Source organism: Corythoichthys intestinalis, chromosome 17 (genome assembly GCF_030265065.1).
Source record: "Corythoichthys intestinalis isolate RoL2023-P3 chromosome 17, ASM3026506v1, whole genome shotgun sequence".
NCBI classification, from domain to species: domain Eukaryota; kingdom Metazoa; phylum Chordata; class Actinopteri; order Syngnathiformes; family Syngnathidae; genus Corythoichthys; species Corythoichthys intestinalis.
Window position 1 is genome coordinate 26,515,126 of NC_080411.1, and position 25,680 is coordinate 26,540,805.

The following is a 25,680-nucleotide window of genomic DNA, read 5'->3' on the forward strand; positions in this document are numbered from 1 at the left end:
AAAATCAATAGGACCGCGTCAGGCTACGCGCAGGGTCGTAAATCGGGTCTTTGGCGGCGTAGGTCTGACGCGGAAGTATAACTCGGCCTTTAGGCATTGGGTTCACTTACTTATTTTTCCCTCTTCTGTCATTGTTTGTATTGTATCCTCATTAAAAGATAACCTATGAATGTTTGGGTGGTTTTAGTTAAAGCAGACACTGTATTTTCATCCGTGTGATTTTGACAAAGATCAGATCACATTTGATGGTGATTTTATGCAGAAATGTGAGAAATTCCAAAATGTTCAGATACTTTTTCATACCACTATATTTTGAAACACAAAAGGTTTAGCAGATGTCTCCTTTCAATTTCACATGTGGAATTTTTTTACTTGAGCTTGTCTAACGGTACAAACAGCTCAATAAAAATAAAGTTGCTAATTGAACCTAAGGAAAGCAGAGACAATGATCTGGCTGAGTTGACACGTTCCACTTCAATTCCAATGGATTTGCTTTTGGCTGCAGTGCAAATATGAGCCATTGGGCCATTGTGCCATCACACACTGGAACAGGATGTGATCCCTTTCAGGGAGATGTAATCAGTTCGGCTGCTTGTGTGCTACGTGTGTGAGATACTGTCATCGTGCCAGCATCAGAGTAGAGCTACAGCTCGCTCTTCCGGTCGCACGCATGCATGAGTACCTGCACTCACTATCTGCTGAGGGACACTTTACCCTGTCAGACAGCAAGTGTGTAATGGCAGAAAAATATACAGTAGGGTGATAATTAATAATCATTTGGTTGCAGTGTTGTTGTAATACTGTGAACTATTTAAACTTAATTAGAATTTATAAAACCCTTATTTGTCCAAATAGACGTTATTTAACAATGAGAAAAGGACTACGATACAACCTGTCAGGACAACAGCAAAGCTAGTTGACATTTCCACATCACTACTTGATAAATAATCAATGAGCGCTCTAAGGGATTTCAATTGCTCCATTAAATGTGCGCTACATTTGTGAATGATGCATTATTTTCAGTCAGCCGACCTTGCATTACTGTTGGGTTATGAATCTGGGTTTTGTTTGGATTTCATCAGACCGTACCCTGTGAAAAATCCAAAGATGTGAAGCGTGACTCCAACCAAGCCATAAGCGAGCAGGTAACATCACGATGCCTTTTAAGAGGCAGATGGAGTCACGCCTTCCCTCCTTTAATGACTCTTCTTGAGATTTAAGACTACATTTCAGCTTTCTATGTGCCAATCCCTACTAGTCATGAATAGACCAAATGGGCTTCAAACATTCCTCATAGACCTTCATTCATTCCGGCGCCATGCACCATTACTCCCAGTGATGGCAGGAAAGAAACAACACTTTCATTAGCAGGTCTGCTCCAGTGAGACGCGGAATGTTCTGTGGCTTTCCAACAACACGGACACAGAGACGAGGCCTTCATGCGCCCATTGTTGTCGTCAACAAGCTTACTTAGTGTAATGGGCTCTGCGGAGCCTGCTCTTCAAAAGACAAGGGGCATAGTGCACGAATAAGAGCAGTCATGCTTAGGCAGATTAGAGATCTAAGACAGGATCATTTGTTGAAGTTTAAAAGGGAACACTCAATAGGCTTCGTTGATTTCAGCCAGACCAACTCAAAAATAGACACCATAAACATTATGCAATGAAAAAAAACATCATTAGGGACAATTTTAGCCTGAAAAACAGCACAACCGACCACTGCAAAAGCGTGTTCCCGACATGCAGAATCAGCAATGAAGACTATGATTGAGGAGATAAAACAGAGTAGTTGCCAAATCAGTTGCTGCTTGATGTCAAACTAAAAAGCAATGTCAATTATTGTTAAGCATGCACACATTCCATTGCACAAGGACATTTTATCACTCTGTTGTATTTGTTTGCATTTAAATGTCGATGTTTTGGCAGCTACTATAGTGGAATCGCGTACCGCATGAATGCTATTTTTAGACCGCAAGGCTGCGTGACGTCACTATCATAAACCGGAAGGGGGTCAACATAGAAGCGCCCTCGCATACAACTAGGAGTGGGAACCTCTTGGTACCTCTTGATACGATACGGTATGCGATACAAAGCTCACGATAACGATGATCTGACGATACGGCGATACAATGATTATCGAAACATTGGTCAGGAAATCATTCTAGGATATTCTAAAAACAACCAATAAACAAAAAAATAAGCTTCTGCTGTGAATTGGAATGACTTTATCACAAGTAGAAGTCCAATCCATCTGAACTGGGAGGGTCATGCGAATGAACAAACGTTCATTCGCTGCCATCCCTCCCACTTCAAACGGATTAAACGTCTATGGCCGTCAGTAGCAGCCAACGCCAGGCAATGAGGTAATTTTGGGCCATTTAAGGTCATTTACCTGTTGATTTTCAGTTACTTCCTGTTGATTTTGGGGTATCTTATGGGTCACTTCCTGTTTATTTTGCGTTACAGAACACAAATCACTCAAATGAATAGGCAGTGACTCAAACTCAAAAGGAAATGACCTGTAAATGCCCTAAAATGAACAGCAAGTGACCTGTAAATGCCCTGAATATCGGACAGAATGACTGCGAATGCTCTGGTTTGGAATAACGAACTAGTGCTGCAACGATTAATCAATTAACTCCAGTATTCGATTAGAAAAAAAAGGTTCGAATTCAATTTTGCTGCTTCGAGTATTCGTTTAATCAAAGTGAGGTTGTAATGGTTTTGCATTAAGTTTTATTGATTTGGGTGGCTACACTGCCCTCTAGTCTGGCTCATTTCACATGGCTGAATCCAGCTGCTCCATGTTAAGACCAACATAAACTAAGTTTTTGTTTGAGCTAATGTTTTTTAATGCATTCCTAATATCATTTATAGGTATATTTAGCCATTTCCTGTGGGAATATGTTTTTGAACCATTTGTTAAGAGCATTGTAAAAAAAACATTAGCGTTTTATAGCATTTAAGCTAGTAGACTTTTGCTGTGTACATAAATCGTTATGTATTTATTTTTATACTGTTTGAGGCTCAGCTCAGGTATTTTAATTATTCATGTTTCTTATCCGATTACTCGATTATTCCAACTAACTAGTTCATCGATTAATCAACTACCAAAATAATCGATAGCTGCAGCCCTAGAACGAACGTCCCCAGTCTATATGGATTGGGTGTCGAGCACCATCAATGCAGCCTTAGAGTTAACTGAGACACTATTATGGTAGAAGATTTTGGTCGCAACTTGTTGGTTCCTTTTTTTTTTTTTTTTTTAGACATTGACACCTTTTTTAAACGATATCTCGATTCTTGGCAGGTGCATATCTATAACCTTTTGGGATACAAAGTATCATGATATATCACTATTTCGATATTTTGTCACACCCCTACATACAACCCATGTTAGTATTGCTTGTTTTCTGCCAGTAATCTTTCAAAAACAGAAAATGTCTTGTAAACACTGCTGCTATGGAACTTGTAGAAACAACTCTAGACATTACAACATACGAAGGATGTTTTCTTCATATGTTTCCCGAAGCCAAAAACACTGAGGATTAATGTGAACAATGGATCAACTTGTGCGGACGTCCAAAAGACCAGTTTAACGACAGCAAGGTGAAGCCATTCACCTTCATATGCAGTAAACATTTTGTTGGGGGCCATGGTCCTACAGAGGATGAACTGGTAAGCCCTTTTGATATCTTTACATATTTTTTAGTGTGGTGTTTTGCCGTGCTGCTTCTTTCTGACAATGAATGACCTGATAAAAACTAAAATGGTATCTATATGGATGCACAATGTTTTATTACTTATGCTATTGTCACTGTTGTTACCTTTTCTGTTGTAAAGAAACAACTTTAGTAAGGGAGAAGTGTAAATAAATTAATAGAATTAAGATTTGTTATTAGTGAAAAAATTAAAAGTGTTCGTTGGCTGTCACTGAGTGGCATTTGCGATCGCCACACAAAAATATAAATTACCCCCAAGAACGGTCTGAGATGTAAGACAACCAGAAGATATATAAGAAAGACAGAGCATATGGTGGTTAAGGATATCTTGTTGAAACAGGAGAATTTCATTGTCAGTGGCGTAAGGCAATGCACACATGAAAAAGGTGTCGATAAAAAAGCTACCTCTGGATCAGGTCGGCTCTTTTTCCTGTCTTTTTCAGCCCTCGACACTCAAGCGATCTCTCTAGCTGAACATGTGTATGTTCTTCCACATCTTTACCAGGGAATTTGGCACCAGGGACATCATTTTCGGACCGAATTGGTAGGTTTAGCTCAGTAAACATCCCGTTCGTACACTATTTACATGCATCTAGCATGAGGGACAAACGCAACTTTGACCCCCATAGCAACAGTTGCTATTGTCATGAATATTAATGAGCAAAGGTGACGTGTTACGTGTATGCTATTAGTCTTTCACTAGCCTGATTTCTGTGCAAGTGTAGGTTGAGTTCCCACTCAGTGACGATGTGAACGTGCATGTCAGTGGTTATGGACTGAAATGTAATCCAATGTTCTGTCAGCCTTTTGGACTATGCATCCATCCATTCTATATAGTGCCTTTTTCCTATCGTGTCACCGTTGTTGTAGCACCAATATTTCAACAGCACATCTTTAAAATAATAGCTAAAATTGAGCCAGGATTCAAACCCAAACAGGAATGACCCGCACTAACTTGTTGTTCAAAGGCTGAACATTGCGATGCTCGTATGTAAATAGTAGAATCGATTCTCCAACATTATTTAAATTATTCTCAGCTCTCGGAAAATTTTGCTTCAGCAAAAAGTCATCTATGCTGGGGTGAACTGTTGAATCAGTGGAAAATCAAAGCTTGTAGAAATTTTTCACAATAAATGTTTCTAGATATCATTTATTCATATCAATTCTGTTTGTTTTGCATTTTGATCAAACTTAATCGTGCTTAACAAATCGATACGTTGATCCACATTCATTCATTGTTTCACCTCTATGGCCAATGTGTATACATCAACAAAAGTTTGCAAAGAAATCACATGTAGACACTAAAAAAAGGCACAAGTGACTTTTACAAACTGATAGAGAAATTCAGTTCCATAAAGCTTTTTATTACTTATTGTTATTATGATCCTCACAGACACTTCTTCTTAATTAATAGCAGTAAATGACAATTGAGTGGTGGCTCTTGGATGGTAAACCTGTCTTTTAGGGTGGCACTGGAAACCCCATGCCACCCTGGTGGAGCCGCCCCTGGCCCAAGTGTAGGAAAACACAAGGCAAATGGGGAAGCTGGCACAGAATTAAAAATATGTATTTAACACAAGCCTGTTTATCTTCACAATAATGCCTTTAGTAAAACAAAAGAAAGTAGCAAATCAAAACTCCAATCAAATAAGAACTTCAGTGGGTAGGAAAGAACATTTAAACAGAGCACGTGGAACTAAGATGCAACACGGATGCAGATGTAACAAAGACTAAACTGAAACAGGGAGGTAATACATACAGACAAGGGGCAATGAGAGAATGAGAAACAGGTGGATCATACGAGGAGCAGCTGATTGGTAGACACACAATTAGCAGGCAACAACAGGTGACATAAATAGGCAATCAAAAAGACAAAAAACAAGACACATCAAGGAATCAAACCATATCGAAACTATACTTATAAAATCACACAGGCTGTGACACCACATCTACGCTACAATCACGACCAAAGATTTTAAAGGAATGGTTCCCATATTGTCCATTTATCATTTCTGTATTGTCCTCCACCTAATTGTTGTCAGTTGAATGTCGAATTCCTTTAGTTTTCCTCCAGTCATAGACAGCAATGGCAACGGAGATGGAATGTGTATATTTGGAGCTACAGTTAATCAGTACTGAACAACAAATGTTGTTAACCCTTTAACACCTAAGCCTATTTTGGCCGAATTTACATGCATTTGATTTTGCCTTTATATTTCAAAGAAAAAATTGTTCACAATGGCCAAGTTGGGTCCCTTTTTTCAGGACACCTTGAACTTCATGTCCAAACTGTTGTTTTCTTCACTGACCAATTATAATCCACATTTTGGACCAAAAAAGACAAAAAAAATCCAAAATATTTTTTCAAAATTTGTAATGTTGGTGTCCCATTGACAACCAAACATGCTCGAACAACCGTTTTGAAGCTTGATAATATTTATTCAACTTGTTAGGATAAACATTCAATAGAAAAAAATAAGATTGAATAGTTTTATGTTTGACTATTCAACACAAACAGCGGGTATGGTCATAGGCGTTTTTGGCCTTTACACATACTATGGTCAATACAGGTCATATACTGTGCAAAATAGTGAGAAAAAAAATTATATTATCCAACACAAAAAGGGTTTGGAGGATATCTCTTTGTGAAGTTAGGTATTGTACCCATCACCTTATCTAAAGAACACGTACATGCAATCAAGCTTCTCGAACGGACATCTATATAAAAATTAAAAAGATTCATAGTGAAGAAAAAAATATATATAACATTGAAAAAAAAGTATTTTCAAAACTATTTACAAGTAGTTCAGTTCAATTCAATTTTTGACCCGATAAAGTTTTTTGTTGTTTTTTTGCGCACTCAATAAAGTGTTTTCGAACAGGTCACTGAGCTGCGTCACATACAACGTCACACAGCCTACTCTTCTGCCGTTTGAGCGCTGCTGTCACTTCTACTCGCCAAGACGCCGACTAATCAGAGGAAAACAACGACAAATACAGCTCATCCTATTCCTTGAGTTGATGAAAAAATGCATTAGCTTGCGCTAAAATTAGTTTTCGATTCATTCTGCACGTTTCAAAGTCGCTCGCGCAATCCAACCGGTGTTCATGCCTCCTTTTCCTTAGTTGGCGCCTAGCTCGGCAATTTATTAAAAATGTTCACATTCGGTTCGTCCTTCTTGACATCACAACGGATCTTGGGATATGTAGTCTTTTGTGCTGCTTTCAGTTTTTAAAAAGGACAAGAAATGATGGAAATATGGAGATAGATACATGGTACATGCAGCGTTTTAATGCATATTTAGGAGTGCAATAAAAATATAAAATTCAAATGGCATTATCTCCCGTTTTTCTTGGTCGATTGACTTCAAATAAAAACTGGTGTGGACATCAACTTCCGTACTTTCAAATGAGACCAACCAGCGGCGCGTGGGTGACGTAATTACAACGTGACGAAGCTTCAAATACGACATGCGTAAACGCGTCGCTGCCGACACGTTCGGTGTTAAAGGGTTAATACAAATGAGGCTTAGGCGACACAGAAGACATTTGCAGAGGTGTTTAAATGTTTCAAAATGGCGGTGTTGTTGTGCTGAACCGGAAACAACGTTCTGAGCAGACCAATCACAGTCCTTGACGTTCACGTCATGACATGTTGACGTGTTGTGTAGTCAGAATTTTTTGGGAGGAGCACGTCAGGCTACGGCACAGGGTCCATAAATCAGCCTTTATACCCTCAGTGTTTGTGTTAGAGCAATTTCCTACACAAGACGTATTAACTATTGTTCTATACACGACATGTATTAACCATTGTCCGATAAAAACGATTGCATTGCTGAGAAAAAAAAAATTAAAATGCTGGAAACCCCAACAGTGATGATACACTGGCCGCAGAAAAGCCTCCATTTTTATAAATTACTTCCGGTTACAGACTCTGTCGTTATGGCCAACAGCGAAAGATTTAAACTGCGACTAAAACTGTGTTTTGTGCTTATAGAGGACTATGAATTATAGCTCAGTGAAGTCCAATCCATCGAAGTCCTTAATGCAGTCGCTGAGGTGACAGTGGGACTTTAATGCTTAGTGTAATTTTCCTATGAAAACAATACAGAGCCTATTAAATTAATATTGTTCTTCAATCAGAGTCTGATAATAGACTTCACTATCAGTTGACGGAAAACAGGGCGCAGGGCGACTCTGTAGTGGGCCTATTTTCAAACACTTAAAATTCAAATATTTCCCAAACCAAAGCCGCTAGCGACCTAAAACCAAAACAGCAACCTCCCTTAGGCATTTATGAGTCTCCATGAACAGTGGCATCAAAAAATTCAGTCGTTCCCTAAGTAAATCCTGATTAATTATTCTTATATAAGTATACCAAGACTTAAAATGGCTATAAAATTCTTATGTTTTATTTTAGATACACAAAAAATCACCAAATGCAGAGAATTACACCTATATTTTCAGGATCAGTAGCAATATGTAACACATCATATAAGTTTTTGCCGGAAATAGCGACTTTTTTTTTTTTTTTTGTGCAATATTGTCACAGGACAGCTAATAAATCACTCAGTTTTCACATCAGAAACTTAATACTTAAATCAACTTAATATTGCTCAACAAAAAATTATTAAGGTTTAATTAAGATGTCACTATTGCCTCACCACATCTTGCCAGCTATCTGGCCCTCGTCATTTTTAGAATGAAATGTTGCATAAAATAAAACACGTAAAAGCCGATATTTTTTGTATGGACAAAGAAATGTCTAAATTACTAATTGCTACGGGCAGTTGGCTACAAAACGATAATTACCTGATTATACATGGCGGCCATCACAAAACAAAGAGCTTTTTAAGTTGAAAGTTCTAGTAAATAAATGTGTAAATCCCGGGATTTCCATAGATATGAACGTAAAACAGTCTAGATTCTTGGTTAAAAGCAAAAAACGGGGCAGTTATCATTAATTTTACATTAATATTTCAAGCTAAAGTCACGCTAATTTTTACCATTCATTTCATTTTTTTTTCACAACGTTTCAAAGTGCATGCATGGTGCTATTTTATATAATAATTATCTTAACTCCTCGACCAAATAACTCGTGAGACACTCTTACCTGCTTGCATGCACAAAAACTTTCGACCTGTTTCCACCTAAATCCGGTGTTAGAGCGTGCTGTGTGTTTGAGTTTATTGCAGTGAAAGCCTACACGACGCTCTGCCTTGCCCGCCCCTCAACGGGAAACTGTGGCGTAAAGTCTGTAGGAGCTGTTTCGTCAACTGACAGTGATGTCTATGGTCGGATAAATGAGAAACGCTGCAAAGAAAGCATTATTGTCCCTTTAGGAGTATATTTCACTTATCAGATTCCATTTACATGTTTTTCATTTGATTTGAGTTTTAAGACCCTAAAAGAAAAGATTGCCCTATTCACCTATACAAGGCAATGCTGAGAGGTGGTGGGAGTTGTTTATTGAAATATTGAGCTGGCCCCTTCAAGTAGAAAAATCTTGTACACCAGACCGCTGCTGATTAGCCTAAAACTGAGAGTGGAAGGCAGTGCCAAGTTGTGTGATGTGTTTGCGTATTGTCATTGTGGAGGTTATCTAAAGGACACGAGAATTCATTGTTTACTTCTTTGGGGCTTTTGTGGGTTTAAATGCAATGAAGGCTGTGATTACACAGAGTTTTAAGTCCCCATGCATGGAGTATTACTGTAACACAATTATTGGCAGACACTTTTATTGTCATGTAGGCATGGTTTTATAGCTTGTTAATTCAATTTAGATGTGAATAGACTTTACATGAGATTTTGGAGAGTACTTGTGTGCGTGCTTTTTTAAATCTGTGAAAGTATCAGCTTTATTATGTTTATCTATGTTAACATTGTACATAAAAGAGAAAACAAAAGAATGAAAAAAAAATACTCGACCACTCCAGTATTTTAAACACTACAAATAGTGGATGTCATGCACTGATTACATGATGAGATAACAGCATTCATACAGTACGTGTACATTTGCACATTGCTATCCTATGTCATTCCCGAATTTGTAATATCATTGACTTCATAATCGTATTGACGGGTCACACACGTCAGCCACTGCGCAACGCCTTCAAGTAGGGGACTGTACTACAGTCTGCTTCAGTTATTCGTAGTCGGTCGCAGTTAGTCAACACATGCAGCAAACCAACGCCGGATTAAGGTTGAAAAAGTACGAAAACTGTACCGCATACAAACATGAAGGATTGTCTCAGGAGTCATGTGTTTGAGGATTCAAGGTAATTATCATATTTTTCATACCATGCATGCATTTTGAAACGCTAAAAATCAATGGGAGAAATTAGCCGCTACATCATTGGCATTATCGTCACAATATTTACATAAAAATAACTCCTAACTGCACTTTTTTTTTTTTTTTTTTTTGCTTTTAACCAAGAATCGAGACTGTTTTACGTCCATATCTATAAAGAATTCAGGGATTAAAGCATTTATTCACAAGAATTTTCAACGGAAAAAGCTCTTTGTTTACATATGCCGGCTGCTAATTTCCTTACTGACTAGCCTCATAGTTCGCAATATTAACGTAAAATAAATGCTACCTTCATTTTTTTTTTTTTGCTTTAAACCAAGGACCAAGACTTTTTTATGTCCATATCTATAAAGAATTCAGGGATTTAAGCATTTATTCAAAAGAATTTTTAACGGAAAAAGCTCTTTGTTACATATGGCGGCCGCAAATTTCTTTACTGACTAGCCTCATGGTTCACAATATTTACGCAAAATACTGTAAATGCTACCTGCACGGTGTTTTTGCTTTTAACCAAGAATCGAGACTGTTTTACGTCCGTATCTATAAGGATTTCAGGGATTTAAGCATTTATTCAAGTAGAATTTTCAACGGAAAAAGCTCTTTGTCTTTGTTTCCACTCAGTCAGCTTTGACGGAGATAGGCCCCCTATGAATCGGCCCCATGCCCCATGTCCCATCAATACATTATGAAGTCTATAGTAATCTAATAGGACAATGACAATCTGTTTATATGCATTGTAAAGTTGAATTGAAGATACATTCTCTGCAGGTTTGGCAAACAAGTATAAAAGTATGTTACCCAGTAAATAAAGTCACAACATAACTTGCAAAAGAGAATCCTGATGATAAATAAACAGGCATGAAAATGGGTCAGGGGTTAAAAAGGTGAGAGGACATATGTTCCGTCGTTTTGCCAAAATGTCTACATCGGCGAAGCGTCTACTGTATATGAGGCAAATTTGACACCCAGAGTACTATCGTGTGCTATCAAATTGTTTTGTTTAGATGCATGCAGGCAGAACGTACTAAAAAATGCCTTAAGAAAGACTTAAATGCAGTTATATCAAATAAGGACGGTTTAAATACGCTACGTGACTAATGTGGTCAACTGCTTTAAAGCTACCACAAAAAATACACAATGGTTAAAAGTATGGGAGGGTAATACATGCAAAAAGTATTTTTGAGGGAATGAAAAGGTCATATAAAAACACATATTAAAAACAAAAATAGTGAGTACTCGCCGCTTTTACTGATGTGCGCATGCGTTCGAATGTTTGCGCAAGCGCGCTGAGCATTGTGTACAGCGATATTACAAAGAAGCTTGTGTTTCTTCTTTTATATTACCGTTAAATACACAAGCTTGACACTAACTTAATGGGAGCTATTTTGTCACTGGAGATTTGGCTACCTCTGGCAGTGTTTGACGCAAGTTGCAACAAACGGCGGTAACTTTGTTATACAGCAAAATATGAAAAGGATTGAAACCGTTACTCACCAAATTCAATATGCTGGCAAATGCATTCATCTGAAAAAAATATTGGGAGAGAGACCTCTCCTCGTCCAGCGAACGTGAATTTGTGTTTAGGGCAAGATCACCTGTCGCAATTAGCGATCTTTGACGCTATCCTTTTTTCCACTTCAAACTTGTTTCTCAATTAGCAGTTGTGGGACTTAAAACCTCGACGAAGACGTAGCCTAGGCTAACGTTCGTCTTTGTAAGTTTTTCATTAGTTTGCATTTTGAATTTGAAAGAAAAATGTGTTTTGTTTTTGGTGAACTTTTTCATGGTGCTAATCAGTTGAAGCTACTCACACATGGAAAAAAACTATTGTTCAACGTTTTAAATGTACTCATTTTGTATATTTCAGTTACCATGATTTGAGAGCTCAATAAATTGAAGAAAAGTACGCTTTGTGTTTTGTTTTTAGGTTCGCTGGAATAGCGTCACTGTCACACAAAGCAACAAACAGGGGAAGGGTGAGCGCTGCCACGTCACTTTTGGCTGCATTTTTGACACATGAAAAATAATAGCGAATCATGTACTACAGCGTGACAGATAATTTTAGTGGTTTTGAAACCGCGACGTTTTCATACCATGGTAAACCGTGACACCGGAAACCGGCACATGCCTACCCCCCCCCCCCCCCCCCTTAAAAAGTTTCTCCTCGGATCTACACAATTCACGTAGGTCACCCTTTTTGACTTCAAAATGGCGAATTTCGCCGAAAGGTGAGAGATTTTCATGCCTGAATAAAGGCCTCAGAGTGCAATAAATGGTGCGATGACCGTGTAAAACAGACATGTCCAAAGTCCGGCCCGGGGGCCAAATGCGGCCCGTGGTCAAATTTCATCCGGCCCCCAGCCTCTGTCATGAAATCAATAACATCTAGCCCCCACACAGATTTAATAAATTAGTCAGCAGTACGGCAACCAGCATATGAAGTCGCTTACACACGAAATGCTGCTCCTCATTTACCCACTAAAAGGCAGCAGCACTTTAACCCTTTATTGCCAAATGTATCACATTTGATACACCTAAAATGTCATGATTTTCAGACTAATTTAGAATTTTGACATTTCTTTTTGAAAAAAAAAAAAAAAAGATGGATGCAAGTTGACACATGCATCTGCAGGTTCTATGAGAAAAAAACATAATTTAGCATGGGTTATAGAGATTAGAGCGCTTATTACACATATTCATTTAGACTTTTTTTTTCACAAATCTGAAAAAAAAGTTTCATTAGGACCTTATTTTTCAAATTTTGGGATTCTCTGATAATTACTTCATGTTGCAGGTATTTAAGGGCTAGGCAACATTACTCCGTGTGACCCTCAACTTCCAATTTTCTAAAATGGCGACAATCAACAACAAAAAAGTTGACTGTGATGGCCGATGCTTCAAGGATAGGTGGAAATTGGACTATTTCTTCACTAAAATACGCAACAACTGTGTCTTGCCTCATTTGCAAAGAGACAGTCGCTGTTTTTAAAGATTTCAATGACAAGACACGCTGACATGTACGACAAGATTACAGGGAAGATACGCAGCGAGAAATTGAAACAACTTGAAGCTAGTTTAATTTCACAGCAGTAGTATTTCGCAAGAGCCCGAGAGTCGAAAGAGAACGCCGCAAAGGCTAGTTGCGAGATTGTTGAAATTATTCATTAAAAAAATAATAAAGCAAATGTGACACACTGAATGGCTTGCTAAATTTTGCTTAAATATATTGTTCTACGTAAAGGACGTCAGCCAAGGTCGGCCCCCCACATTTTTACCACGCCAAATCTGGCCCCCTTTGCAAAAAGTTTGGACACCCCTGGTGTAAAAGGATTAAGAAATTCTTGTAAACATACAGTAGACAACGGCAAATTGGTAGTATTCAATGCAATTCTAGCTCTTGCATGACAAACTTTGTAATCAATTGGTTCTGTCTTTTAATGTCCTGAATCAACTGCCAGAGGGTAGGAATTCAAATTGGTAGTGTCCTGGATGGGTAGGGCCCTCAGGATGTACAGTGCCTTCCTAAAACAAGGAGAATTGATTCCACCAAGGTAATCAGTAATCCTTTGGGCTGTCGTGAACACTTTCCTGTCGACCAAATATATGCTGCCCAATATCTAATAATATCTTCCTTCTAAATGAAGAAAGAAATCTTCAACATCACACCAAAGAACATGTTTAAACGAAATAGCTGAGCTGATGAAAGAAAAAAAGTCTTTCCAGAGCTACCCTGAACATCTCCTCCAAAACGGATCTCCACGCAGGCGCCACATGTCGACCACAAGCGCTGTCATTGGCTGCTTCTGCTTTCTTTCACAAGTTCCTGAGATTGTTGTGGAGATTGTTGATGAAAACAAAGTCGAGGAAATGGAAGAAAAGACCAGCGCTCCGCTCCATTTGTGTTCCACGTATCATCTGAGCAATCTACACTGTAAACCCTCTGACCTAACGATCTAATTTGAGGAAAGTATGATAGAAACATTTCTTGCAAAGGGGAGATGGAGTGTGTAGTGGTTACGGTACTGAATTTAGTACCTGTTCAGCTGCATGTCACGATGTAAAACAAAACAGCTGCATTGTGATACAGACTGGTATTTTTTGTTGCTGTTTGTTTGTTTGGGGGATTAAGCAAATACATGGTTGTCAGATGTGCGCAAGAAGAATTTATAACAAGTGTCTTTTCAATTCAATTTACATCATTCTGCATGAACTACACTAGAAGCATGCAATATATTTTGTTTTGTTTTTTTTCTATTATTGTTGGATCCTGCCTCATTCTTGTAAGCGCACACTGCAGAAACTCTGCTAGCCACAATGTGGTTGCGCAAACACTTCAACGGTGGCGAATTGCTCTGCTCCACTGAGTGCTATTCTAGTTCCCATTGTAAATCTGAACATCCTTCCCAAAACACATCAATGACAATAGTCTCTAGTGTTTTATCCAAAACATTCAACATCGATTTGAAATAACATAAGCCGTACTGCCGCAAATTATGAGACGCATGTATTAGCTTTGAGAGGCAGACTTCAAAAGTGCTGCATTTACATGCTTTTCATTCATTCCCACTTTTAACACAGCATGCAAAGCACTTCATAGGAGACTGAAGGTCTTGTTCAAGGACACTGTTGTATAATATTTTCACTCATCCCAGAGATAAATGCTATACCAGCTGGAATAATGAATTACAAAATTTTGGCTTTTAATTGATTTTAAAAAACAACCATCAAAACCTTTTTTGTTTCATTTACTCAGTGGTTTTTGCCACCAAGGATCCAAAATCAAATGCTGCTGGGTGGTTGGGGGAAGAGAATTATATCGTGAGGGCCAGCAAAGCCCGCTTTAAAATAACAGTACTTAAAGCTTCTGGGTGTTAGCGTAAATGGTGGTATATAATCCCCTCAGCTCCCGACCAGCATTAGCTGAAATTCCTCAATAATAGGCAACATGACTCTGTAGGGACTCAAGCCTTAGTGAGATGTTTGTAATACTGGAAGGGTCAGCGGAGGGCGCAGACAGACAGGCAGGCGGACAAGGAGGCTCAAGTGTGCCTCTGGTTTGGGGAACAAGGTGCCTCTTTTTTGGGGTGATTTTAGACCTGAACCATTAGGATCCATTTTTCCATCATAACAAAGGACGTGATGGAGCGGGGCTGAATGTTTGCACAGCTGATTATTAACACCACACCTTGCTCCACTCAAACAAGCCGAGAGTGGAAAGTGGCAACCCCAGTCTTGCCAAAGCTTAATCCATGTATTTGGTCTTTGTCAATTATATTGAAAGTCTTAGGGTGGAATCAATTTATGAGTGAGGCCTTGACGTCATGTGCAAAAACTTAACAAAGCTACGGAGTATGAAAGCGGAAAACACATGTTGCCTGGTAATACATCAGGTGACACCCATTAAGTGGACATGTCATTAAAACGTTCATGCATTAATGCTCATTCAGCACAATACATACCATGAGTGCATCATCATTGCTTCTCACGCTATGAATAATGACTAACGATATCCAGCAGGTCCACTTATTGGGCCACTAATAACACATCTTTGAGCTTGAAGGCTTATTAGCTGCTAAACCACAGTGCATATGTTTCGGTTCTGAACAGGCACGTTTCAACAAGGTTTGGCACATTTTGGAATGAGGAGCTCTTATCAAAGCCCTCTTTTATTACCGTGTTGAATTTCATTATATCAGAATTTACCAATGAAAAGGAATTCAACACTGCAATAAGATCACTATCAAGAAACACATTTTAGCTCCGTCACAATCAGTTGTATTGTACAGTACATGTACACTTTTCTTAGCCTGCAATTTACAAACGCAAGCATGTTGAATGCCACTTGTCAAGTAGAAGGCTGCAAAATATTATGCTATCTATGATGTTATTTCAAAATGCAATTCATGCTTAGTTTTGTAGTGTTGTCCTCAAGACCACACTATCCAAGGCCAAGACTTGCTCAAGACCAGAACTGACCAGGGCTAAGAAAAGACCAAAACATGCCTTGAGAGTTACAAAACTAGCCTTTGGCACTAAACTGATTTACAATCTTCGTTCAGTTATTGGTAGGGATGGGATTCGAAATCCGATTCCAATTCGGAACCGGTTCCGAGTGTTTCGAGGCCTCGACATCACAATGAAAAAGCCTTAATGATCCCTTTAACGATTCCTAAAGACGCGTATTGCGTCGTGACGTGTCTTGTTGTCCAGACTAGCATGGCGCCAAGAACCACTCGCTCCAAAGTTTGACTACACTTCACCAGGAAAGAGTGTGAAAATGAAAGGTTACGACGGGTAAGCACGAGCATTGCAGCCATAAACATAACAATGACAGCACATAGGTTCAAACGCTCGAAAGTGGGTCTTCACTTCACGAGGAAAAATTACAACAAAGCGACTTGTAGTCATTGCAAGGTGGAGATAACTGCATCGGGAGGGAGTACAACTGCGCTGTCCTCACAGAGAGGCTAAGGCTCAGTCCTGGCTATACAGCTAGCTAAACTCCCAAATGACGATGCAGAAGACTTTGGTATAATTTGCTGACTTTATTCAACCATCACTTGAAGAGTGAAACTAAGAATAGAAATGAAACAAATCAATTTCGTCCCCAATAACAAACAGGTTTGCATCAACGTAAATCAGCGATGATTAGCTGCTAATAACAGTAATAACAAATGGTTAGCATGCGTTCGCTAGCATTAGCACATCGTTCAAACCACTACACAACTGGATTTAAGTGTCCGATCGCGAGTGGAAACACAACAACAACAACACAAAAGATGATACATACAGGCGTTGCCTCTGTAGATATTAACATTAACAAAGAACGTAGGCTCGTAGAAGTGTTTCCCTCTCTTACTAACTCGCTCACTCGCTTGGATGCGGCATTTCTTCGTCGGGTGAAGAAGAACGCGCTCACGTGAAGAGGAGCGCGTTCTTCTTCGCGTGAGGAAGCGCAAGGGCGCCCCCACTTGAGCGTGTAAGCGCCACAAAAACTAAAAGGCATGCATTTCAATGTAATGGTAAATAATACACGTTAACCCAGCTGTCCCCAAACTGGGGCCCGCGGCCCAAATACGGCCCGCCTCCACATTTGGTCCGGCCATTTTGTATATATTTTTTTCTCAGTTGTGTTATTTATTTCCTGGCCTTTTCCTTGAAGAATTCAGAGAGGGTTATTTGGTTATTATTTATTTAATTAATAGTGTTTTTATTATTATTTGTTATTATTATTATTACATTATTATTTTTATTTTATTTACTTTCATTCCGTGAAGAATCCAGAAAGGGTTATTTGATTGTGGCTTTCTGAAAAACAATATTTTTTTACATTTATGCACTTCTGCAATCGTCACACTTTTTCTGTTACAAACTGACCCCGGCCCCTCATCAGAGAAGGGAAAAGTTATGTGGCCTTCACAGGAAAAAGTTTGGGGACCCCTGCTTTAACACATATTGCCAAAGGCAGAACAACAATCTATCTGCCAATATATACCAATATTTTTTATTTCTATTAGATAAATATTTCAGTAAAATGTTACACATTCTTGTCTATTTGCCACTTATTGCCACAGTTAACATTGAGGCTTTGGGCCTCATTTGATCTCGTTGTGAGTTATAAGGTTGTGACTTCTGATTAAACAAACTCGATGCCAATCAAAACGTTTGTTCTTCTTTTCCCCCAAATTAGAATCGATAAGAGAATCGATAAAGAATCGAATCACTAAGCAATATCGATAATGGAATCGGAATCGTAAAAATCCTATCAATTCCCATCCCTAGTTATTGGTTACATGGCAATTTTGGATATACAATCATAATCCAACCTCCTTACATATTGACCAGCTGTTGTGCTCCATGACGACATGAAATTTTACGCTTGTCCTCATACGCGGGGATTAAGGGGAGGTAGGGGTGCATAGCTCCCTGCTGTCCGAAATTGTCATTGGATGTAATTGACTTTTCAATACATTAATTTAAAATTAAGACTTTGCGGTAAAATGTTGCCTATAAAAAGCAATAAAACAAACAGAAAAAAATGAATGAAATGAACAAAAAATGTAAATAAATATAAATATATATGTTTTTATAATGGGTCAAAATTTAATTTTCGAACGGATTATGTGACTAGCACCCTAGCTCATTTGCTCCCAAAAATGTATAAATACGTTCTATTTTTAATTGTTTCAGTGTCCCAAAGACGTATTTATACGTCTTTTACGTTGTTGTTTTTTTTTCATTAAAAGCCATCTCTGGGTCCTGATTCAACTGAGCTCCAAAGCACAAAGCTGTAAATCCATTTTAAAGCAATAAAACTAGCCACTGGAGGGCAGTAGCGCATTTGGTAAGACCCGCAACCCGATTCAATGGCAACGAATGGCCGGGCCGCACGATCGTAGCGCCAGGCAGCGGACGACCGAGAAGAACAACCGAGAGGACACTGGGGATAACAGGCGCTGGACGACGAGCAGAACGACCGGGACCACCAGTGCAGCGGAAGATGCCATTCAGTCCATGCTGCTCACCGAGCAGACCCCGCAGGGACTCAAAAAATCCATCTTTATGAGACAGGCGGCGATGAGGGAATAGTTTACTCGGCTGTCGCGGCAACAACAGCATCTTCTCGGCGACAACAGTGTCATCTCTCAGATTAGTTATGTGTAAATAAATTGTTACTTTGCTATCAAAAGCTCTATTTGTCTTGTTCTTTATGATATTTTGTAAAAGGAAAACATTATTCAGATGTTTGGGATGTGAATAAAGCAAAAAATAGCTGTGTTAAAGTCAAAGTTATGTTTGAAATGTATGCTTTCACAAAAAGCTCAATTTCTCTGTTTTTTCAGCAGAAATTGGAAAATTGCTCAAACTAAGCTATTTTCTAATGCTGATTTCTAAAAAAATGGAAAAAGATATGAACTTACTTTTTTTTTCCTGCTGAAAGAAGAGAGTCTTATCTTTCTTAGTGTGGGTTCCATATTTATATAGCAATAGAACCGAATTTTCTGTATTTTAGAGTAAAACGGACGGGAGCGAAGGGCCTTGCTCTGGTGAAAATGGCTGGAATTGAATTAGAGACGGTCGTTTGCTTTGCTTAGCCAAAACCACCTGAGAACAGAACAACCAAGATGGATATATGTAATTTTTTTCTAAACCTAAGCTTTCAAAAGCAACAACAACTACTGAGCGAGAACCAAGGATTGAAGATGTGGACCATGAAACGTCGCAGGGCACTGCCGAAATGGTGAGTGGAGTTTCAGTTTGTCCACTAAAGATGCTAATTGTAGAACAGAGCCACAACCGGGGTACCATATTCAAGGGTGTGAGTGAATGGAATAACTTGGCATTAAATTGGATATCGCTGCGGAACGCAAAAAAAAAAAAAAAAAAAAAAAAAAAGCTACAATGCTGTGATTTGGTCTAAACAAATAAAAGTTGATTTAAATTTTATTTGACTTAGAACACACCCACAACTGAACAATGTGGACATGCAGGTGACAATGTTTTTTTTAGGTAACCTATTGTGGATCCTCGGTTTTATTATTATTATTATAGTTATTCTTTGTTCTGCAGCCCCTTTGAGCTCAATTTGACTCCCTTAGAATGCTTCAAAATGCACCAAAATGCAGGCTGGTCAAGACAGGTGCAATCTTTGATACCGAGTAAAGACAAATTCCAAATACACTATGTAGCGCCCCCTAACAGTAATTCTTTGTCCCGCCGATGCTTTGAGCCCTACTTTGAGCCCCTCAGAATGCTTCAAAAGTCACCAAACTCAGCAGCCAGGTGAACACTGGTGAAAACTTTGATAAAATGTGAAAAAAAATATATATATAAAAAAAAAAAAATAAATATGCGTAAATGTGTGTGGCGCCCCCTAGGAAAAAAAACAACATTTCATTTCTTTTTTTTTTTTTTTTTCCAAGGTGAAAGAGGAGGTAACAACTCAAAGGTTAAAACTTAGAACACATCAGTACTATATGAATGGGATACCATACGCGGTGCCCAGACTGCCGTTAGTACTACATCCAGTTTTCTTTGGGTGGGCAGAGCGTGTCCGTGGGTGGGCACTGCCCACTCCTGCCCCCCACTGGTAACACCCCTGCCAGATAATTATTTTTCTCTATAAGACTAAAACCAGTTTGAATGAAACCAATCACTTAGTAAAGTCAATTTCGCCAACTAATGGACCCCATGAAATTCAACTGGTTCAGTTTGTCATTGTATGGTTTCATACGATGAATCCTGATCAGACTTGTGTTGTTTCCATCTATAGGCTGGATGGAAATAGCTGATACAATGTTAAAACGATTAAATAAAGAAGATAAATGGGAACGAATGTTTCCAGTATTTCCTTTACCTAAATCAGTAGTATATTTGTGTCATGGGATACATGTGTCATTTGCCTCTATTTCTGATTTCTTTTAGATTGATGTTGTTCCTCAGCTCAATTTGTTTTTGGTCTTAAAAGCTAAAATCTGGGAAACGTGTATGCGTCTGCTAATGTCACATCATCCAACCACTATCCATTCGCATAGGCTTCTTTGAAGTGTAAGTGGAAATGCTTTTACTGTAAGCTTTTTATATTGTACAAAACTATTGTGTGTGTGTGTGTTTCATCTGAAAAACAAAGACTTAAAAAATAATGTAGGAGCTGGAACAGATTAATTCCATTTCAGTGCATTTCAATGGGCAAATATCATTTGAAATACTTAGTAGAAATGTTGGCAATATGATCGTGATCATGGAATGAACCAGAATCTTTTCTCAAGGTGCCACATAAATTTAAAATTATTAAAGATTAATGTTTTCCCGGAATATGCCTGCATAAACTCCGTTGTAACATTGAAGTGACACACAAGCAAATTAGTCACAGTAACATGTACACCCACAGAAAAGTGTTAGAAGGAGGATGGTACTGTATATTTGAAATCCCTCAAACTGGCCCTATTCTAAACTAAACCAAACTCCATTTCACAGTGATTTTTTTTTACTACTTCGTGTACTCACCTCACGTATGTGCTATTGTACACTCACCTGGGAGAAATTGAGGCCGTTGAGGGGATGACACTGTTCCTCCACCTTCTCCACAGCTCCTGTCCTCTTCCTCATCCTCTCCGCCTCCTGGGCCAGGTACAAGTCCAGAACCGGCACTCCTCGAGTCTTAATGTCCGCCTCAGTAAGAGAGTTAACCATCAACATGACCCAAACAGGACGCTTCCTCTCCCAGTTTCCAGCAATGGCGTTGAAGAGGTAGTCCGCATAGAGTCCCTTCCCTCTCTGATCTGGCGTCATCCATGACGGCATCATGAGTTTTACATACTCCAGGTGTTGTTTGAGTCTGCGGTAAATATCTCTGGGTAGAACGTCTTGAAGGTTCTCGCCCTGGGGAAGCAGCTGACAGCTGGTCAGGGCAGAGATGGTGTAAGGATCAGTCAAGTCAAGCTCAAAGTAGACTATGTTGCTTTCCTGGAAGGCCAGCTTGGAGTTCTCAGGGATAAAGTCCCACACACGAGTGTAGGGAACATGAATCGTGCCATAGAAATACGAGGGAGGGTCTCGTTTGATAGTCCATAAGAAGGAGTTCAAGTCAGTTTGCTGCAGAAAGAAAACAAATGTTATTTTCGGTGTGGGATGACTCTTGGTAGCATGGGTATTTTCATGATTAGCGTTGCCCTTTACAATTAACCATTTGAGATTGACGAGTGATCAGCTTCTATGCATTTTCTAGAGCACTTGAACTCATTAGGGCCATAAAAAAGCAGGAATCTATACCAACAGAAAGTGTCAGCCTACACGCTGAACTGCTTATCAGGAATTTATTCATTTGAAATCTTTTTACACTCATATTCATTTTTTCAGTGAAGATCCCTGGATGTATTCAACACAAGGTGGTAATGCGTCCCCTCTTCCCGTCCCTGAAGGCCGTTTGATGGGGGCGCGGATGGTCTGGGGCACCACCATGGATCCCGGGGGGTTGACGATGGCTCCTTTGCTGGGCTGCGGGAGGAGGGATGGATTGCGCCTGCTCGCCCCCCGACCGCCCTCCCTCCCCAGGCTGGCCGGGTGGGGGCCGTGGCTCTGGGGTGGCGTCTCCGCCCGTCTGCGTGGATGCCGCATGTTTGGTGGGGCTTGCACACGGCTGTATGTGATTGGGCGCACTCGACTGGAGGGCCCTGGTGCTGGGACTGGCGATGGGGTGGCGTAGGGTCGGTTGCCGATGGGCTTACACTCACAAGGGATTCACACGATTACTGGATTCTAGATCACAGGGCTGATTTGTGTACATTCCACCCCTCCCGATCACTTATCCTATAGACTCCCCCACCCCCCTCCCCTTCTTTCCCTGGTCAACAGGCCCCCCACATGGTGTCAACCGGAAATACATCTAGCTGATGATAGCATCAACATATTCATAGTTAGTGTAGGCATTCAATGTATTTCTTGTTGTTGTTTGTGTTTCTTTTCTTGTGTTTCTTTCTCTCCAGCAAATATAATATTTTTTTGCTCTTTGATGTGATTCTCCTGGAGTAAAAAACACATTCCCAGATTTCTCTGCTACACCTTCAGAAACTCCTAGGTTTCTTCCTGGATTTACCGGAGCTTCATCGCCTTTGCAATTTTAATGTTTTCCACATACTAAAAACAGATCCTCTTGATTACCACCATAACCTTGAGAAAGGAGCGTGTGGTCAAGCGGATACAGGTCGGATGATTTGTGAGGCTCCTCCAACAATGTGATGCTCTTCTTGGCCAGTGAGTGTCTGAGGCCAGGACTAAAGCAGCTATGAGCACTCCACTGTCCCATACTAAAGGAGAAACGGTGGTACTTTCTAGCTTGTGTTAATAAAATATATTTTGTGACATCAGTCCTTTCTGACACAAGTTGTACATTTTTATAGAATGTCCGGGTGGGAGGAAGTCAGAAAGAAAGAAAAAAAAAAAACACCCTACATGCAAACTGCACGCATGAAGGCCAGGACTGAGATTCTAACCTCAGAACTGTGATGCAGACGTGTTAACCACTAAGAATATGCCTAGAAATTCTAACATTTTTTGAGGTGGGGTTGAGGGGGTTATAGAGGGTTGTAAGCCTGGATTCATTTGTGAATGTAACATATATATTTGTGTTTTAGTTTCTTGTTGTCAGTTGTCTTTTGTGAGTTATTTGTAATCCGCTCCCAGCCTGGTACGTACAAACCTAGACAGTATGAAAAGATGACCATGCATGGAATTCCATTTTTTGAATCCATGTCTAGTGCTGGGCTAAACAAACAAGAGTACTGAATGCAACTTCTGATTATCATTGTATTTATTGTGATAATTGAATACCCACTTTAGCATGAAGCAGTGTAAAAAGAGAAGTTAGTTCATGCCTTGCATATCAAACACTGGGGCTGTCTGACACTTACCCAAGAGACTGTTTATTAGCCAAGTGCTAACAGAGCCATAATGACTTATTAACAGGCCACTTGGGTGCAAAGTGTCAAACAAACAATACGCATGATGTCACATGATCAGACTGCGGATTAGCCGCCCTAATGTTTGCAGCTGAATCAAACTTGGAATAATAAACTAAAGACTGAGTGTATAATTGATGGTTCGCTATAGACCGTAAACTGCAAGTGTGACCAGAAGTTTTTGGAATGACTAAAATATTATGTATTTATTTATTTGTTTGTTTGGGAACTGATTGTCAATATTGACAAAGTACCTGTTCACTATTTTTTTTACATTTAGACCCAACAATATTTAAGATTTTTGAAGCATGCAAGCATGAAAACAGAAAAAGTCACCACCTGAAGTTTTGGACTACAGGGCGGTTCGTGAAATAATAACTCTCTCATATTTATACAAATTGTTTTAAAGTTGATTTTAAAGCAGTTTTGGCTTTGGGGTAATTTATTTTGGCAAAGCATGGCACATGACAATACAAGTTCATCTTTTGACAAGAAGATGCAAGAATGTTTTTCGTGTTCATCTCCAACAGCAAAAGTGAACACCACCCAATGAATCACAGCAATCAACTCACAATATTCCATAGGTCCTCCAAAAAAGAAAGAGAAATATTTTCTAACCTATGTAATTGTTAATACCAAATTTCAGGCTGCCAATGATCCAAAATTACCCAAAACACAACTTGAAGAGAATTTAGAGGATTCACAATTACAATTGTTGTAATATATACAGTATGTACTATTTTTTTCTTTGTAACTTGACCTTGAGGCATGCTTTGACTTACCTTTATAAAAATATACAGTATATTCAAAAAAGTACCTTCAGAGTCTAACATTTAAGCTTGTAATATTGTTATTTTTGATTTTGAGCACTTTTTGGCAAGTGCTGTTTTTGACACTACCCAAATCAAAACAATTTAAAGGTTTCGTATATGATATGATTCAGACAATTGGCCGAGATAGCTGCACTTTGAGTATACTGTATGAAACATGACTAGAGTCATGATCCTTTAACTTCTATAGCATATTAATAAAGGAAATGACAAGTTTTGAATAAAATGATGAGAAAGATGAGAAATGTAGAAAATTTTATACAAAAATGTAATAAATTATTATGAAAAAAAGACTCCAAACTTCAGTATATTTCAAGTAATCTATCTATCTATCTATCTATCTATCTATCTATCTATCTATCTATCTATCTATCTATCTATCTATCTATCTATCTATCTATCTATCTATCTATCTATCTATCTATCCATCTATCTATCTATCTATCTATCTATCTATCTATCTATCTATCTATCTATCTATCTATCTATCTATCTATCTATCTATCTATCTATCTATCTATCTATCTATCTATCTATCTATCTATCTATCTATCTATCTATCTATCTATCTATCTATCTATCTATCTATCTATCTATCTATCTATCTATCTACTTACTTTCTTGTTGAGCTCACAGTTGCCTGAGTCCGGTCTAATCCTCCACGGGTCTCCTCGGACCAAAAGAACCAGGCAGGAAAGGATCAGTGCTCTTAGGGCTCCGCGCATCATCGTGACACTCTCCCCCCAAAAAGTACTCCGAACTATTCCACTGAAGGCATGAGTGAGTCGGACCGTCCGAGCCTCCACGCGGCCACGCCAAACAAAGCGGTCATGCTCACGCGTTGAGCCCGCACTGGGACTCGGGCGGCATGGTGGTGGTCATTTGGTGGGCTTTTTCCTTTTCCTTCCGCGGGAGGGGTCACATCACATCGTCTGCTTGTCAGACCTCTTTGCACCTCTTCTCTCCGCGTGGCCTCCTCCTGCGCGAAGTTGGTGCGTAAAACACGCGTCACAGTGGACCTTACATTGAAAAGTTAGACTGATGGCACTGGAAGCATGCACACAAAAAAACCTCACTACTGCGTCAGTGTTTTTATTTGCATCTCTGCATGTCGGCATCTCCGCTGTGTGTGTGCGCGCACAACCATCTTTGCTGACAGGGATCTACCCCCTGTGTCGTCTGACCACCCCCCGACGCCCACAAGACCCCCTCGCACACGCAAAGCAACACACCCTCTAACCTTACTTTAACCTTCCACCGATTCTCAGCCCCCTAAGATTCATTGATTAACCCTTTATAGGGCAAGTGACTAAGTTTGGCAATAAAAAAACACATAGTTCTGGCCATAGGCGGAGTTTGACT

The 25,680-nt window shown here is 39.3% G+C and overlaps 1 protein-coding gene across 1 annotated transcript in view; it reads right to left on the minus strand.

Annotated features, from left to right (window-relative positions):
- Positions 1-25,446, minus strand: part of trabd2a (TraB domain containing 2A) — a 127,872-nt gene extending 102,426 nt beyond the window's left edge. Inside the window, exons 1-2 of the mRNA XM_057819448.1 lie at positions 24,936-25,446; positions 21,066-21,626 (exon numbers count right to left, since the gene is read on the minus strand). Coding sequence (XP_057675431.1) covers positions 21,066-21,626; positions 24,936-25,046 — 672 coding nt within the window. The 5' untranslated portion in view covers positions 25,047-25,446. The remainder of the gene's footprint in view (positions 1-21,065; positions 21,627-24,935) is intronic.
- Between the last annotated feature and the right edge of the window lie 234 nt (positions 25,447-25,680).